The 17,992-nt window shown below is 34.3% G+C and overlaps 1 protein-coding gene and 1 non-coding gene across 2 annotated transcripts; both read left to right on the plus strand.

Annotated features, from left to right (window-relative positions):
- The first annotated feature begins 1,493 nt into the window (after positions 1–1,493).
- On the plus strand, positions 1,494–1,566 carry Trnas-aga (transfer RNA serine (anticodon AGA)). Its single transcript has one exon. It is a non-coding gene; the product is annotated as a tRNA-Ser (tRNA).
- A 12,870-nt stretch (positions 1,567–14,436) lies between these two features.
- On the plus strand, positions 14,437–16,214 carry LOC125676683 (uncharacterized). The gene is made up of 3 exons (XM_048914512.2): positions 14,437–14,782; positions 15,575–15,642; positions 15,821–16,214. The coding sequence occupies exons 1-3, from the start codon at positions 14,607–14,609 to the stop codon at positions 16,045–16,047; spliced, it is 471 nt and encodes a 156-aa protein (XP_048770469.2). The 5' UTR covers positions 14,437–14,606; the 3' UTR covers positions 16,048–16,214.
- Positions 16,215–17,992: the final 1,778 nt, after the last annotated feature.

The raw sequence follows: 17,992 nt of genomic DNA on the forward strand, positions 1-17,992 counted from the left end.
AAGCTTAATTCAGATCTAAGTCTCCTACTTCTTACCACTGCACTTAAAAAAAATATTCTAAAGAAGTACTGCTTCATATCTGTAGGGTTTCTTACAACCATATGATGACGGACATGATCAGCTTCGTCACTAGAAAACTTAAATCACTACGGATAATTCCGTTCACCTAATCAGGATATAGGGCTCACGGCAGGTGTGACCGGTCGACAGGGGATGCTTACTCCTCCTAGGCACCTGATCCCACCTCCTCTGGTGTGTCCAGGGGTCCGTGTTTGCCCAACTATCTATTTTGTATTCCTTATTGGAGTTATGAGATTGATCACTGTTCGTTATCTTCACCTTTCATGTATGTACCTGAGACTTTGTCTAAATACTTCTAGCAATATATAACTGTATACAATGTCATCAAATTAATATATTGCATATATGGAACATCACCAAAACAAATTATCATTCACTTACTTTGCAGTTCATTATTTTTGCCAAAGCACCTATTACACTGTTCATCTGCAAAAAGAATATGAATAATGTTTATCTTAGGAAACTATTTAATTATGATGATTAAACATAAATAACTGTATTTAACTTTCTTATACTCACATGACTATTAATATAATCTGTATCTATCACTGAAAGTAAAGAGTTTTTTATCAATTTATTTTTAGAAAATCGCATACAATGTATTGGTCTCAACATAGTAATTTTAAAAGTACATATGAACTATTCACCAGAAGAGTGTGTCATGAATATATTCTACCTCCTCCTCATTTTCTGTGTCCTTCTTTTCCCTGCATATTAATTTCATCAATTTTGTTAACAAAATCATTTTACCATGTTAAACATAAAGTCTTTAGTATTTTTATATTGCAAATCATGCTTTGGAGAATAAGTTATCTTTTTATCTTATCTGCAAACTATGTATTAGGTGTTATGTCAGAGCAGAGCATTTCCGTCCTTGAAAGATCAAGTTTAAATAAATGGCATGCATATATATACTCACATATTTTCACTCTGTATCTGGTTCTTTGTTTCACAAGTAAGCCTACATCAGAAATAATTTAAATTCCAAGTAGCAAAAAGGGGCAAATTTTCATATTCCCATATATAGAGCTTAATCATTATTATCAATTTATATTATTGAAAAGATTTGCACTTACTTGCAATCATCCATACTTAAATCATTTCTGTTACGCAATCCTTTGTCTTTTTAGGCTTTTATATAGAAGAAAGTACACTTGGAAGAGGTCAAGGGACCATGTAATACACACAAAGTGTTAGCTCCGAGGAAAAATGGCTAAAACATTCTTTATGCAGTAATGAGATGGTCAGTAGTTTTATATTGTGTGTAAGGATGTGGATACTTCATGAACTTATGTGAGTAACAAGTTTTACAGTGGGATTGGAAGCAGAAATTTACATTGAAATATGACCAATGACCAGTGAGTAGAAATCACCGTCTTCTCTGTAGCGGTCAGCCGGGTTCGATCGCCGGTGGCCAGATAGCTCAGTTGGTAGAGCACCTGACTAGAAATTCAGGGGGCCCGGGTTCGAATCCCGGTCTGGTCCGTTGCATTTTCTCCCTTCCTGTTACATCTCCATGACTGGTCCAGTTCACTTTGTACGTGTACTTGGCTTTTTGTGCATTCTGTTTCGTATATGAATAACTTTTGTGAAAATTTCCAATTGTTTCGCAATGGGCAAACACAATAAGAATAAAAAGGTGTGTAATTCAGGAGCTGGAAACAAAAGATTAAGATCAGAAATTGATTCAAGTGACTACTCTGTGTCAAATGGCACAATCGATATGAGTAATAGCAACAGTGAGCTAGAAAAACTAGAAGATGTACTAGAAAACATTTCAAAAAATGAGCAAATTACCAAAAAAACATTTGAGTTGATTCTGAAAAATGATTGCTTCAAAAATGTAATTTACGATGTTCTCCAAAGTAAGATATCCAATCTAGAAAAACAGGTTCAAAATATGGAGATGCGAATGGATGACATTGAACAATATTCAAGACGCACATGTCTAAAATTCTCTGGTATTCCTGAGGAGAAAAATGAGAACACAGACAAGATCATCATGAATGTGGTAAATAAATATATATTGGGCCCTGACGGATTGTCTGTCAATTTGGATCGAATTGGGAGAACCCACAGAGTTGGCATATTAGCTGTCTCGTCATATCGTACCCAGCGTCCGCGTGACATTATTGTCCAATTCAATTCGTATAGGGACAGGGCAAATGTCTTTTCTAGGAAAAGTAACTTAAAAACCTTTAATGGCAATGAACAAAACAAATACAAAATCTTCGTCAATGAAGCTCTTACTAGGAGAAGATCAGGTATATGCTATGAAGCCAGAAAACTTGTCAAAGGGCGTGCTATTGACAGCGTATGGACCTACAATGGTCGGATCATAGTCAAAACCCTTACCGGACGAAAAGTCACAATCTCCACCTTATGCGACCTTGAGGAGTTTAAAGTAACCAAGGTTACAACTGTGAAATTGAAGAATAATGTATATTGATATATATTATCATTAAATACACAGTCAGTCATATGTCGCTATATTGCCTAGGTGTTTTCCATGTCTAATAATAGAATTATTTAACATGTATGTTAGCAGCTCATTCTGTGTAGTTTATAATTGCATGTATATCATTATTTAATTATTTAATTAGCCTCTTATTTCCCCGTCTTCTTATGATACTTTTGAAAGTTAAGGTAATATACTTTTTATACTCATTTTTTTATAATCATTCTGGGGTTTTCCATGGAGGCCGCTTATGCACCCCAATCAGATTTTTTGGTGTTCGTTTTCTTCTTACTGCATTTTCACCCGTTAGTTTTTATTTTTTCTACATTCTTTGTTATTTGTATATTTAACTTCTCTGTTTTGTAAATATGTTTAGTTCAAAGTTTGTTTTTTCGTCTATATGGTTTATTACAGTACCGGCCCTTTTTTTTTATACCATTCTAATCGAATTCCGATTAGCATGTTTTCTTCATCTATGACATCCAAAGTGATTGAGTTTGGAAAAGTTTATGATACTTTCGATTAATCTTAAAATTAAAATTACTTCTAATTGGATGTCATGGTACGTTATTTTTTTGATGCACTTATCACAAATTTTCATTCTATTTTTTGCATTCATAGTCCTAAAATTACAAACAATAACCATTATGGAATACTAGTTGTTAACTGCTTACTACTGTGTGCAGGTATTGAAAGCCTCGAATTCATGTATGAAGACTTTAAGTATAGTACACAATAATGTATGTAGTTTATATCCAAAAACAGATATTATTGCTGCTGAACTATCTGGCTATGACATTATTGGTATTAGTGAAACCCATTTAGATAATACAATAAGCAATGAAGATATAGAAATCCCAGGTTATCATAATCCTATACGTAAAGATAGAAATAGACATGGTGGTGGTGTTGCGCTGTACATATCAAACAAAATTGCTTATGTTGTACGAGATGAGTTGTTTTCCCCTGATTTAGAAATTATATGGACTGAAACTCATACAAACGGTAAAAAATTTCTTGTTGGAATCGTTTACAGGCCTCCCAATGTATTAGTTCAATATTGGGACCACTTTTGTCTGAATGTTGAGAAAGCTATGCAAAGTGCTTTACCTATATTTTTACTAGGAGATTTTAATGTCAACATTCTCTCAGAACAGAGTCATAAATTCAAGTTAATGCTACAGCGATTGAATCTTCATAATGTAATTCATGATCCAACTAATTTTACAACTAATGTTGGAACTTGCATTGATCTAATTCTCAGTAACAATACAAATCTTATTTTAAACACTTTTACCCCCCCCCCCCCCATTTTTGTAGCACACATTCTCCAATAGGTATAGAAGTTAGATTTCCTATTTACAAACAATATGCATATAAAAGGGAGATGAGATACTTCAAATTAGCAGATTATACAGGTCTAAACAATACTTTACACAACTGCAATTGGGATGAGGAGGTTTTCAATAATGCTGATTTAGATGGTGTATATTCAAACTTTATACGCATTACAAGTAACAGTATCAACCTCCACATACCTAAAAAATTGTCACTATTCGACCCACGGACAAAGTTTTCATGACCAATGCAATTAGATGTCTGATGAGGAAAAGAAATAGGATTCATCATAAAGCAGTCAGAACTAAAAACCCATCACATTGGAGTAAATATAGATTTTTAAGAAATAAAGTAATTGATGAAATAAGACGTTCTAGAGAAAACTATAATAAAAAGCTTACAGAACAAATTAACAAAAACATTCCACCAGGCAAATGGTGGAGAATAATTAAATTTCTATCAAAACTTAATAACAACCACAAGCCTATGCCACCTATTAAATTATCAGGCAAAACATTATTTCATCCAATAGATACTTTCTTGGCCAATGCACTTAATTCATTTTATGCCAATATCTCTACCATGCACCAAGAACCTGATATACTACTACATGGTCCAGGACCTCCTATGCATCATCCTCTTGATGATATCAGTATATCTGAACAAGTACTTGATCAACTATTGGTATTGAATATTAACAAACCTCCGGGTCCTGATGGTTTACCACCTAGAATCCTAAAAAAAATATAGCCTCATCAATTTACAAAATTATTCAGTCTATCATTATCCCTGAGTAAACTTCCAAGATTATAGAAGATAGCTCAAATTACACCAATGTACAAAAATAAAGGTAGTGCACAAAATGTAAACAACTATAGGCCAATATCAGTCACGTCAGCTCTTTGTAAAATACTGGAAAAAATCATATCCAAGCATCTTTACAACAACGTCTTAGACAACAACATTATCTACAAATATCAGTCTGGATTCCAACCTGGGGACTCAACCACAAACCAACGTGTTGAAATATACAACTCTATTATTTCAAGTCTCGACAAAGGTAAAGATGCAAGGTTTATTTTCTGTGATATATCTAAAGCCTTCGATAGATTCTGGCACAAAGGTATTCTATTTAAGTTAAAACTCTACTGTATATCTGAACAAATTATTAAATGGGTTGATAACTATCTAACTAATAGATCTCAAAAAGTTGTCGTAGATGGATTTACTTCTTCTTCTAGAACTACAAATTCTGGAGTTCCTCAAGGGTCTGTTTTAGGACCATTTTTGTTTTTGTTATATATAAATGACATATCTGATGAACTGTCAAATAGTGTAAGACTTTTTGCGGATGACACTTCTTTGTATGTTATTGTTGATGATGACATAATAACAACAGCTAATTCACTAACAAATGATCTTGAGAAAATAAAGCAATGGTCCATAAAATGGGCTGTGGGTTTTAATCCACAAAAAACAATCAATCTAGATATCACAAGAAGACATATCTCACATCCTATAGTAAAATTTGGTTATAATGGTCCGGAAGTTATGAACACAGAAAATCATACTCATTTAGGATTAAAATTTCAATCTGATGGCACTTGGAGATCACACATATTAGATATTTATGAAAAGGCATCTAATAGACTAAACATCTTACGTATGCCGAAATATACTTTAATTAGGCAATCTTTGATAAAAAATTATTTTTCTTTTATTCACCCTGTTTTTGAATATGGTAATTTAGTTTGGGATAATTGTACAGAAAGAGAATCTAATTTACTAGAGAATGTTCAGGTTTCTGCAGCAAGAATAATCACTGGAATGAGAGTAAATTCTTCCAGGTCAGTACTATATGATGAATTGGGCTGAGATAGCTTATCAACCAGAAGAAAAGTTCATAAACTTATTTTATTTTACAAAATAGTATATGGAATTGCCCCTCAATATCTTCAAGAACTTTTGATGCCTTTCATTCCTCCACAAAATTTATATCAATTGAGAAACTATGATAATCTTAAATTTATTCTTCCTCAAGTTAGGACCTCATCATATATGAATAGCTTTGTACCTTCAACAATTAAACTATGGAATGACCTACCCGCCCATATTAGAAACCTTCCTACTTTAACATCATTTAAAACTGCTATAAAAAATATGTACTACAATAAACCAAATAAACTGTTTAATCAGGGTAAACGCAATGCAAACATCTGGCATTGCCAATTGAGAAATAATGCTAGTAATCTAAATATTGACTTACATAGTCAATTTCTACGAGATGATGCTACTTGTGATTTGTGTGGTCACCGTGCTGAAAATGCTTATCATTTTTTCTTTGAATATGTTCAGTACTCAGTACAAAGAATTGGTCTTTTAGAGTCAATAAATGCAATGCAACTATAAGTTCCCATATCATTAAAGTTATTGCTGAGTGGTGATGAGACTCTTGGGTTCAAAGATAACATAAAGATTTTTGAATATGTTCAGAAATATATTATAGAAAGCAAACGATTTTAAAAATGCATTTAATACATGTGTATTTGTTATGTATGTCTATTTTTATCATGTTGAGTCGGTACTCTCAATCTTTTTTTTCCTCCTGTTGTACTTATTCGTTTTTCTTCCACTATTTTTATTTGATTTCATTTTTTCTCTTTTGTATGTCATTTAGATCCCATTAACCACCCCACATTTCTATTTTGTTAGCCTATTATTCATATCAAGAAATCATAATACTTACATAATCATTATATTTGTAATGACTTATTATCCTTTTACTTCATATCTATATTGTAATTTCTTGTGTGTATAATTATATGGACTTTACCTTGTACCTTAAAGGAGAAAGCTTACATAGGCATTGCCTGCTGCCTAATCCTTATTATGTTATTCATAATAGAATACTGTTTAAATCAAAGTCCACTTGTAGTGAAAAGGTTACCTGTATGTGTCCAATAAGTTGACAATTACTGTCCATTATTTTTAAGAATGGACATATACTGTCCGTTCTAAAAAATAAAGGACAGTAATTGTCAACTTATTGGACAGTGACAGGTAAACCCAATAACTTACTAGACGTCTACAGGTAGGCTGAAAATAAGAGAAAGACAATACATTTGTCAAAGAGATACAAATTTAATTTTAAATTCCCTACAAGTAAGAATCAACACAGATATCGGAAAAATCACTGAAACACTTCAAAACGATATTTCCTTTTAGTAGAATTATCTGCTTCAACTCGTAAGATTCACAATTTTTTAATTCCATTGGCCATTACTATATCGCATCAAACCTTAAATTTGAAAGACATATTTCCATACTGTATTTCAATTTCGCTGGATTCAGAGACACATTCCGAAACTTCTTCACAACGCTTTGTTATGTTTTTTTTATTAGCATATCCTAATTCTGAATTATTATTTTCGCTTTCATGAATAATTTCATTTCACGAGATAGGCGTATTGGGTTCTTTTGGCTGGCGTTAATTATTTCCTCATCCAAATATTCGAAAACACAATGCTTTTCAGATCAAAATTGGGCTCTATAACTTTCACACCCTCCATATCCAGAATATAACGCATAGTTGCAGTACTTTCACTAAAATCCTTAAATTTTATTGTGCAATGAAAATGCTCTCCCCATCAGAGGAAGACATGTTGATATGGCTCAGTACTATAGAAATAGTGGGGAAAAAACCTGCAGTAGAAGACTACTCACCTGACACTGTCCAATAAGTGAACAAACGAAACAGAATTCTACGCAAGACTGGTTATATTTTCAGACTATTCAAAATAGCTTTATTCATAATTATCATTGTCAATGGGTTTACCTGAGTCTGTCCATTCTTAGAACAAAAGATGTAATGTTTTAAGTAGGATATAAGCCTCAAACTGTCCATTCTGTGAGAGAAAGAACTGATATCGGCCCTACGGGCCTCGATCAGTTCTTTCTCTCACAGAATGGACAGTTTTTGGCTTATATCCCAGGGCCGTAAGTAGGGTTCTAAATCAGGGGAGGCAGGGGATTGGGGGCCGCCGATTGACTTTACGACTGAAAATGACACTTTTTAAATCCCAATTTATCATGTTTGTGTTTCATTTGTACTATGTAAAGAATCGTAATATGGTGTCAAAGACAAAGGTGCTTGTCTTCATTTTAAACATATATCCTATAATATAACATTTATATAATTTTATTTTCTTTTTTGCCAAAAAATCAGACGAGGCAGTTGCCTCGTCTGCCTCATCGGCAGTTACGGCCCTGTATCCTTTACTTAGACACTTTTCTTGACAGGTAGATATAAATCAACTCCAGCTATTTTTCATCAGATTTTAGAGGCAATAGAACAGTAAATATTGATGAACTGAATTGCATAATTATTATTCCAATAATTCCATTAATCATGCTTTTAATATCAATTGTTTTGAGCTGATACAATATGTAGAAATAGATATATTGAACATTACTACAAATCTACGAGTAAAACAAGTAAATCTTATAAAATTAAGTTAATTGAAAAAAAAAAAACTATGTAATTATATATATATACAACTAGTCTACTGAATGTATAATAGAAAAGAAATCTGAAAAAGGTCTTACAATATGTACACAATTTAACTTCTTTTGATCACTAGAACGACATCAATCAGTAGTACTTTTCACAAAAAATCTTACGTTGTATCGTAAGATTTTAGGTTAATAAGTTTTTTTAAGATGAATATATTTCAGTTTCACGAACGCACTGATAATTACAAAAATAATCGCACGACAAAATTTGCGATTGCCGTCCACGAGTTCACTTACAAGAAAAAGCTTCCTTGACTACGTACTTTCGTTTTGACTGCTCATGCGCAGTTTATAGTTTCGCATGTCGTTTGTCAACAACAACATGATCAAACGAAAGCAGAATTGGAGTGTTTGAGATATTGAAGCCCTGGTGGGAGCTGTGGCGGAAAACATAAGAGTCAAGAAGGGAAATTTACCCCCTCGTTGACGAATGATGTTAAGAATCGCCAGTGGATGGCAATAACCGAACGGTTAATACAGAAAGTACGATCTGACGTTGAGTGCCTCGCCGTAGCTGTAAAAAAAAAAACAGCGAACAAACTTAAACATGTAGCTTTAAAAAGTGACTTATATGCACTTACGTAGAACAAAATATTTTACAACCCTTTTCTTTAAGAAATAACCGACATGCAGGTACGGTTTTAGCCAAAATCTGCCCTGTCAAGAAAATTCACCAAAATACTAAATCTGGTATTTGAGAATGTGCCATTTATTCTTTATCTACCATAGCAGCTGTAATATATTCAACGGAAAACTCTATATTAAACTGTCGACGTCATCAACTTTGACGTTAATTTTGACGTAATATACGAGAGTTCTCCCCAAGCGATGTTTTGAGTAGGAAAATAAAAATTGTATCACACAGAGAAGTAATAATTCTTAATAAATGCGAAATTATTGGGTTTTGTACTGATTTGAATGGGTATTAAATGGAAATTGAAACCACATCAGATATGCATGGGTAGGGGCAAAAACTGCAGGTATTCGCGGAAAGCTTTTCTGGTGCGGAAATAATGGTCCGAACATCAAGTCAAAGAAACATTTATATACCGGTAACAGCGATTTCTTATCTCTCTCTCTCCAACTTCCTTCATTGTGGCGGATTTTAAGAAAAAATGTGTTTATATTTGTTAGAGTCTTGCGTGCATTCGGAAAAAAATATGACGACATCAAAGGTGGCTCAAATTCAAATCATTGAATTTTATGCGAGGTTTGGGTTATCACCAATGCAAGGTGAAGATAACGAACAGTGATCAATCTCATAACTCCTACAAGCAATACAAAATAGATAGTTGGGCAAACACGGACCCCTGGACACACCAGAGGTGGGATCAGGTGCCTCAGAAGAGGACCAATGTAATTCTTCACGAATCGGAACACAATGGAATTCATCGGTATTTGTTTTTAATTGATATACGCAATATTCCATGAACTTTGATGATAAAACATCATAAATGTATATTCTCAATGTTCTATGCGTGGTATTTGGAGCAAAATGTTATTTCATAGGTATACTCAGGAAAAAACGCAGTGTATCTGAGAAACTAGAAACACAACTTCAAAGGGGAGATAATCATGAAACGGTTACGGAGATCAGTGGTAGAGCAATTGCTTCGTAACCGGGGGGTATAGCGAGTTCGAACCCCGCTCATGCCATGACCACGTCGAACCTGAGATGTAGACATACATGTGCTCCTCGACAAAAGTGATGCCACCTCGAGTGTGTCCAGGGGTCCGTGTTTGCCCTACTCTTTATTCTGTATTCTTTAAAGGAATTATGCAGATCGATCACTATTCGTTATCTTCAGTTTTTCATGACCTTAAAAAGGGAGGTCCTGTGTCACAACAGGCGTTGGCACGTTGCAATGCTATATGCAATGCTATATAACTTTGAGTGCTAAGCATAGGTTTTATATGTGTTACTTCACATACAGCTGATGACCTCTCAATTTGAGTGAAAAGTTTCTCGAAAGGACGTAAAATAAACGAACAAAACATGAAAACATTTTGAAGTCAAAATACTTCTCTCTCTCTCTCTCTCTCTCTCTCTCTCTCTCTCTCTCTCTCTCTCTCTCTCTCTCTCTTATATATATATATGTGTGTGTGTGTGTGTGTGTGTGTGTGTGTGTGTGTGTGTGTGTGTGTGTGTGTGTGTGTCATGCCTCAAAAAGACCGTCTCTTATGTACCCATATTCACACACACTCTCACTCACCACTATCAGGCTCAGATTTCTCCACACACAAAAATCCCGTCAATGTGTTCGGGGCTGTACGACTGAGCGATACGAAGCTTGTACACCTCAACACTTGGTTAAGGCAATTCAGTGTCATTGTATCCACTTTTGCCCAAAGAAACCCTCTTAAAAGTTGTTGTAAAATACAAAAATCATTCGATAGTTTATACAAGAGAAAGAAAACTTAAGACACCCCCCCCCCCCCCAACTTAATGAAAAAATAAAACCATTCAAATATAAAATGCATTTTCTCCTTTTGCAAGTATATACATAAATACATCGTGTCCCCTGGGGATCCGGGTTAGAATAGGTCCTTAATATACTCCTTGCTTGTCATAAGAGGCAATAAATGAGGCGATCCTTCGGATGAGACCACAAAACCGAGGTCCCGTGTCACAGCAAGTGTGGCACGAAAAAGATCCCTCCCTGTTCAAATGCCCTAAGCGCCGAACATATGCCTAAATTTTGCAGCCCTTCACCGGCAGTTGTGACGTCTCCATATGAGTGAAATATTATCGAGAGGGACGTTAAACAATATTCAATTAATCAATATACATACATACTATAGGCCTATTCATCTTGAATGGAGAAGAATAAAATTTTGACGGAATGCTCAATACTGCGAGTTTCGATATTATATTTGTGCATTTTGTATATATCCATATGTGGTGTATTCGCTTTGTGTAAACCCCCTCCCCCGGACAGAAAGTAAAAAGTGCCTTGCAGGAAATATTCAACTGATACTGTTTATATACACTCTAAAAACAATGTTTAGGTTTGGAACACTTTTTAAACGTGTTTAGGTCTAAACGTGTTTAGGATTGTGCTTATATCCTAAACGCGAAGTGTAATAAACATGTTCTACCCTAAACATGTTCAGACTGAGAACATGTTTAGCTATGCAAAAATACAGTATCTAAACACAAAATAACATGCTAAACACTGGCTAAACACAATCCTAAACGTCTAAACACAATCCTAAACGTCTGCGTTTAGGTTTTGAACATGATAAGCTTAGTAACATTGTTGACATTAGTTTTACAGTCTTCATGTAGAATATTCCTGTCTTCTGTAAATGAAATTCGAATTGCAGAAAAAATTGCATGCATGTCAGAATTGCCATACTTCAAACTGCTATAGTGTACCAGGCCCCGATAGTGACCATAGTGTACATCATACGCCGTGTTGCAAGTATACACTGTCGAGGTCGATATCCAAAATTGATGGAACCATTAGAAGAGCCGTCTATGGGCTTCAACCCTTTCCTGTTGGAAATGAGCAGAGTTTAGGAGTATCCAGAAAATTTTGATCTGGAATTCCATTTCAACTTGAACAGGTCTGGACACATACATAATAGTGTAATTCATTGTCTCTGGTATTAGACGTGCCTTTAGTGTTAATTTAAACCAATGCATCACTCTTACTTTGCATTGGAACAAAATTCATTTAAATCTTGTGAAAGAGAACATCAGTTGCAATTGATGCCCCCCCCCCCCCCCTTTTTTTAATTCAACATGTGACAGTGCCTGTTATGCGAAAACTAGCATATCAAAGACAAAAAAATTGTTGAAATTGTACTTGCAGGATGATATTTAACCATGTATAGTTTACTTCTTATATGTGCATAAGTGATTTTTAATGGTTTTGTCTTTAACATGTATCGCGGAATTGTCAACCGTGTTGTTTCGGCAATTAGAATATAGAAATAGAGTTATCGGACTTGCAATGTAATTTGAGAAGAACCGCGCAAACCCGCATTGTTCGATTTGAAACATCATGGATCCCATAGACACAGTTTGTAATACAAGGGATATTCTTGTTAGATTTTGCAATGTTATTCTCCTATAATAGAAGAGAAAGCTACTATTTAAGACTCTTTAATGCTGTGGATTGAGTTTTAAATAGAAGGTTTAAACACCCCGACACAGGCAGACCAACCCGACACCATGCGACACAGGTAAACAGCAATGGCTGACTATTGTCCCGATTTCTGATTGGCCAGTTCAGAAATGACGCGGGATTTCCAATTCTGGTCACGAGATTTCACGATTATCCCGCTTTCAAACTCGTTTTCAATCGTGAAATCGGAAATTTTGGTCGGAAAAAATTTCAAATCGGGATTTTAGGGTAATTTTGCTTTCCCGATCGGGAAAGCGGGACCGGAGGGTAAAATCGGGAAGATCCCGCCTAAATCGGGAAAGTTGGCATGTATGAGGTTAGTACATCATTTTGTAATTGACCTAAATACAAGGAGAACTAAACATGTTCAAAACCTAAACACAAAAGAGGTAAACGTGTTCAAAACCTAAACACAATAAGGGTAAACATGTTCAAAACCTAAACATAATAAGGGTTAAACATGTTCTACACCTAAACATAAAAAGAATTAAACATGTTCAAAACCTAAACACAATTAGTTAGACATGTTCCAAACCTAAACACAAAGAGATTTAAACATGTTCAAAACCTAAACACATTGGGTTGAACATGTTCAAAACATAAACGTAAAAAGTGTTAAACATGTTTAAAACCTAAACACAAAAAGTGTTAAACATGTTTAGATTTAGAACGCGTTCAAAACTGTACACAAGAAATGTGTTTAACTTTGTGTTTAGGATCTAAACACCATTTTTAGAGTGTAAATACTAGTATTATCTATCACTGATCATAATAGACACAATGCGCATTAAACAACTGGCGCGTATGCCTGCCTATACCCGAGCACCCATTGAAGTAAGCAACTGCGTGTACACCATTTGCTAGAGAGAAAGAGTGAGAGGGAAAGAGAGAGAGATGCCGTTAAAACATGAATGTTGGACTCAAACATCGTATACCGGCAATCTAATTAAAATCAGACTTCTTATATCCGCGCCGTATACTCTGCGTAAGTAGATCTGATCCTATTGTAGCGATTGTGAGCGTATTTTAGGATCTGATTTTAAATAGATTGCGTATACCGGTATTAGGTTGGTTTTTTTTCTTTGATCATTATAATTGTGTTAGACTTCTCCTTTGACCCCCCCCCCCCTCTTTTCCAAAAAATGGGGAGGGGAATAAGAAAACCATGTATTGTCCATAATACTCAGCCCTTTTGGGAAACCAGACGGAATATAAAATTATAAAACTATAGTATCTTCTTAATAAGTCCTGTGCAGGTTATTATATATGCCAGTAATGCCTTGTAAATTTGTGGCGAAAAAAGGAGGCTCTAAATAGACCTATCCAGTATTACGGCCGCCATATTTTTTGTAAGAGTTACCTTTCCTAATCGGTTAAAAGGCACTTCCGGTTTCGTTTTCAAGCCATTTTATTATGCGATAATTTTTCATGTTTTCCACTAACGTTGCTTACGCGAAGCAAATAAAAGATTGACACTGATACTTGTTGTAATGATGTCATGGCAAGAACTTACTGACTTGCTTCTAGACACCTGAAAAGGTATTTTTCACTAGTTTTTACCCACACAATTTCTCGTATAAAATCCCCCTTTGAAGTCCTTGATCAGCTGATTAGTAGGCCTATTAAATTGTATTATTACTGTACGAAGTCATAGTTGTTGTCAAACGCATAGACCATGATCAGGATGGGAACAACTTCTGCCGTCATAAAACTTTGAGAATTCTCAAAAAAATTCTCAACTCAACTCTTGAGAATTACTCAGCTAAGAATATTCTCAAATCGGCCGTCATAAATCGATTTGAGAATATTCTTAGCTGAGTAATTCTCAAGAGCTGAGTTGAGAATATTATCAAATTTATATTATCGCGAGAACGTTTTCGCGGATTTTTTTTCAATGTTTGAAGCGGCCTAATGGAGCTCTTTTGTGCCAAAGGGTAAGAAACATATACTTAGTAACACGTAAATAAAAACATAATTAGCATATTATTATCGTCTGCTTTGTTATTGTTCGTCAACTTGGCAACATGAACACGGAGAAGAAACGGGGACAGAATTGGGGGGTTGATGAAGAGGTCGCTCTCATCGAAGAGGTAAAATTGAGAGCCAATACGTTGTTCGGATCGTTCAAAGGGAGCGGTGCAGTAAAGGGGAAATTAATAAAAGAAAAGGAGTGGCAGACAATTGCCGATAAACTCAGTTCGTAAGTAATATATTATGTGAAGTTTATAAAGGATTATCAGAATAAGATCCATGCATCTATTTTTGTATTATTATTTTTTTTTTGTCCGCTGTTCCTGTTCACTGATTTCCCAACCACTTCGACTCGTGAATAGATTAAAACGTTCGACTAAGCTAGATCTATATGGTAAAATATAAACTAATAATTCTAACTGAATGAAGAAATGTTCTGATACATTTCAGTATGATTAGCAGAACACGTGCACAGTTAATCATTCAGACAAAGCCCCGATCATGTATAAGTTATATATATATATATATATATATATATATATATATATATATACAGTGTAGGCCCCGATTATGTTTTATTTCTCTTTCCGGTAGGCCCCTATGTGTAAACAAATATTATGAATAATTATATCATTGCAGTAAAACAAAATTATATCATTTATTTCTGACTCCCGTAGGATGAAAATTTAAGGGCACATAGGTCTAATTGGGATCGAACAAGATTGAAAATTGGAGAAATGAGTTCGGTATCCAGACCTTAAAATAAATTAGGGGAAACCCCCAGATGTTCAAGTTTACTACTTACCTTGTAAAAAAAAAAAAATAAGTGGCATAAAAAGCAATGTTATCTCTCTGTCAATTATAGTACCGGTGTTTGTCTAGAATACATCTAGCCATTTCAATTTTCTCCCGTAATCTAATCGCTGCTAAATTCTATTTATAGAACTAATACGGTATTTAAAATGGAGGAGTGGATCCAAACAAATAGAATTTGAATATGTATATTTACATTTTATTACAGAAGATTTGACACTAGAAAACGGACCTGGGAGGAAGCAAAGAAGAAGTATTACAACGTTAAATCAAGAAGTAATTTAAAAAAATACTTTATCACATGGCACAGACATGTAAAATATACATTTTATGAAATTAATTTTTAATTAACAAATGGTAATCGATTTTGAATTGTTTTTTTTTTTTTTATTTAGAAATTAATTAAATTATTTTAAATATATATTTGATATTCACATTTATTTCAAAATAATAGGCAAGGAAAAGTTGGACAGCATTAAAAGGCCAAAGACGGGAGGGGGACCTCCACTTCCCCCATTGACACAAGGGGAGAAGACTTTCCTCCGCCTTTCTGAAGCAGAGCCAAACATCCATGGCCTAGAGGGAGGGGTTGACACAGATGGTATATTTTTTTCCCTTATTTTGAAGGAAAAGTTTTGGAACTGCCATATATATGAAGTCAATTTTGCATCTAAAATCTAACAGTGCCTATTTGGTAATTAAAACAAAAAGTATACATTATTTACATGAATTTATTTATAATGGTAACTGCATATGTTTTTTGTTAACTTTTGCAGCTCCAACAATCAGATCAGTTCCGTCAACTGGTACATGTACCACATCATCAGAACCAGAAGCATCAACTGCTGTGCTAGGTATATATGCATAATTATATAGTTATGAATCTAGATTTGGGCATTATATAATATAGTTTTTAGTTTGTCAGTCTGTCCATTTGTCTATGACAAAAAACTTTAACACTGGACATAATTTCTGAATGGGTAAATTATTGACCTGGGCTGTCATATCTCATACTTGTGGAGAGATTTTTCCAGTGAATTTTTTTTTTCATCCTTTAAAAATAATGTGTTATTTGAGGGCATATCAGTGTTTCACAAAACATTTTAGCTACATGTGTCTTTACAAATATATATGTGTGTGCAACAGAGACATATTTTTTCATAATCATACAAAGAGTAAAAATTTTTCATTTTAATTCAATAAAATTTTGTAGAACAGGAAAGATTCTCATATTAACCAATTACAACTATCGTATTCTACATGCACAGTACATTTAGTTGTGTTTTTACAATTAATTTGCAAGATTCTTATTCTAATGAATTACAACTGTCATGTACAGTAGTTGTTCTTGTATTTATATTCTCTTAGTACACTGTACTTAAATCTTTAACAATTCACACCCATAACATATCAACAAATGTGTTATATTGCTATTAGTATAACCAATGATAATTAGTGATATAAATGATGTTTGCTTTTTATTGAATTAGAGTCCACAATAGACAAAGAGCAGGACAAGACAGGTTTGTGACTTTAAACATTGTGTAAAATATTCACAAAAATAATCAACAGCACAGTGGATGTTCCATTTATAATATACAATTGTAAGCAAAAATAATACATGAATTTTTGAAAATTTGCATAATCCTATAGTAATTTAACGGAATAAACCAAATTTAAAGAGCAAATAATTATCGCGGTGCAGATAACGGTATTATGCCGAGTATTCAAAGGGAACACCACACAAAAAGAGCCTCGAAAAGTACATCATTCTAAAGATATGGAGCGGAAAGCGAGGTCGTACAGTGTGTTTCCTACGACGCCTTGTCTATACCGGAAGTTATGTTTAACCGTGGCGCGTCGATCGTAACGCACGGGAGATAACTCGTCAAGATAATACTGGATAGGTCTATACGCCACTGCACTTTGAAAACAATGCCAAGTGCCAACTGATCGAGTTATACACTGAAATTACTCAGTCCTTTCACTTAGAGAGAAACAGCTTTGACTGGAATAATGACAGAGAACATGTTATTTAGGAGTTACATATTGAACTGTACATCTGATATCTGATCACCTGCTTCATTAACAAGATTCAAGTTATATATGAGGGGAAAGTACGCAATTAGTATAACCGTAGTAGGTGACATCACTTCTATCAGGAACAAAGTCCAATTTTTACATTTGCCAATGCACTTTCTTATATGACAGTACGAACGAAATCGATGTTCAATTTCGTGTAACATGAATTTAGTCACGTGATCAGTTTGTTCTTGCGTATGAATACAATCACCGCTTCAAAAGTCAGTTTCCGTACTTTCACCTGGTTTCTTGCTTATGCAATGTAGTGGGGGATTTAGCCCCCCCCCCCCCTTTCGCCACAAATTTAAATAATAGAAATAGTGTGGGTAAAATTCCAGATTGGCACCCAAAATGGCTGAGTATTTGGGGTAACTATACTTGACTTTCACACACACCCTTTAGTAAACCACTGCAATGACATCATAACAGAAACAAACGCAGTAGGATATTTATACAGAGTTTATTTTGTAAACAAACAAGAATTTCATCAATTTATAAAAGAGAAACATTAAACATACCGTTCTGTTGTTTTATTTTATACAAT

The sequence above is a fragment of the Ostrea edulis genome, chromosome 3, assembly GCF_947568905.1.
Source record: "Ostrea edulis chromosome 3, xbOstEdul1.1, whole genome shotgun sequence".
Classification (NCBI taxonomy): Eukaryota; Metazoa; Mollusca; class Bivalvia; order Ostreida; family Ostreidae; genus Ostrea; species Ostrea edulis.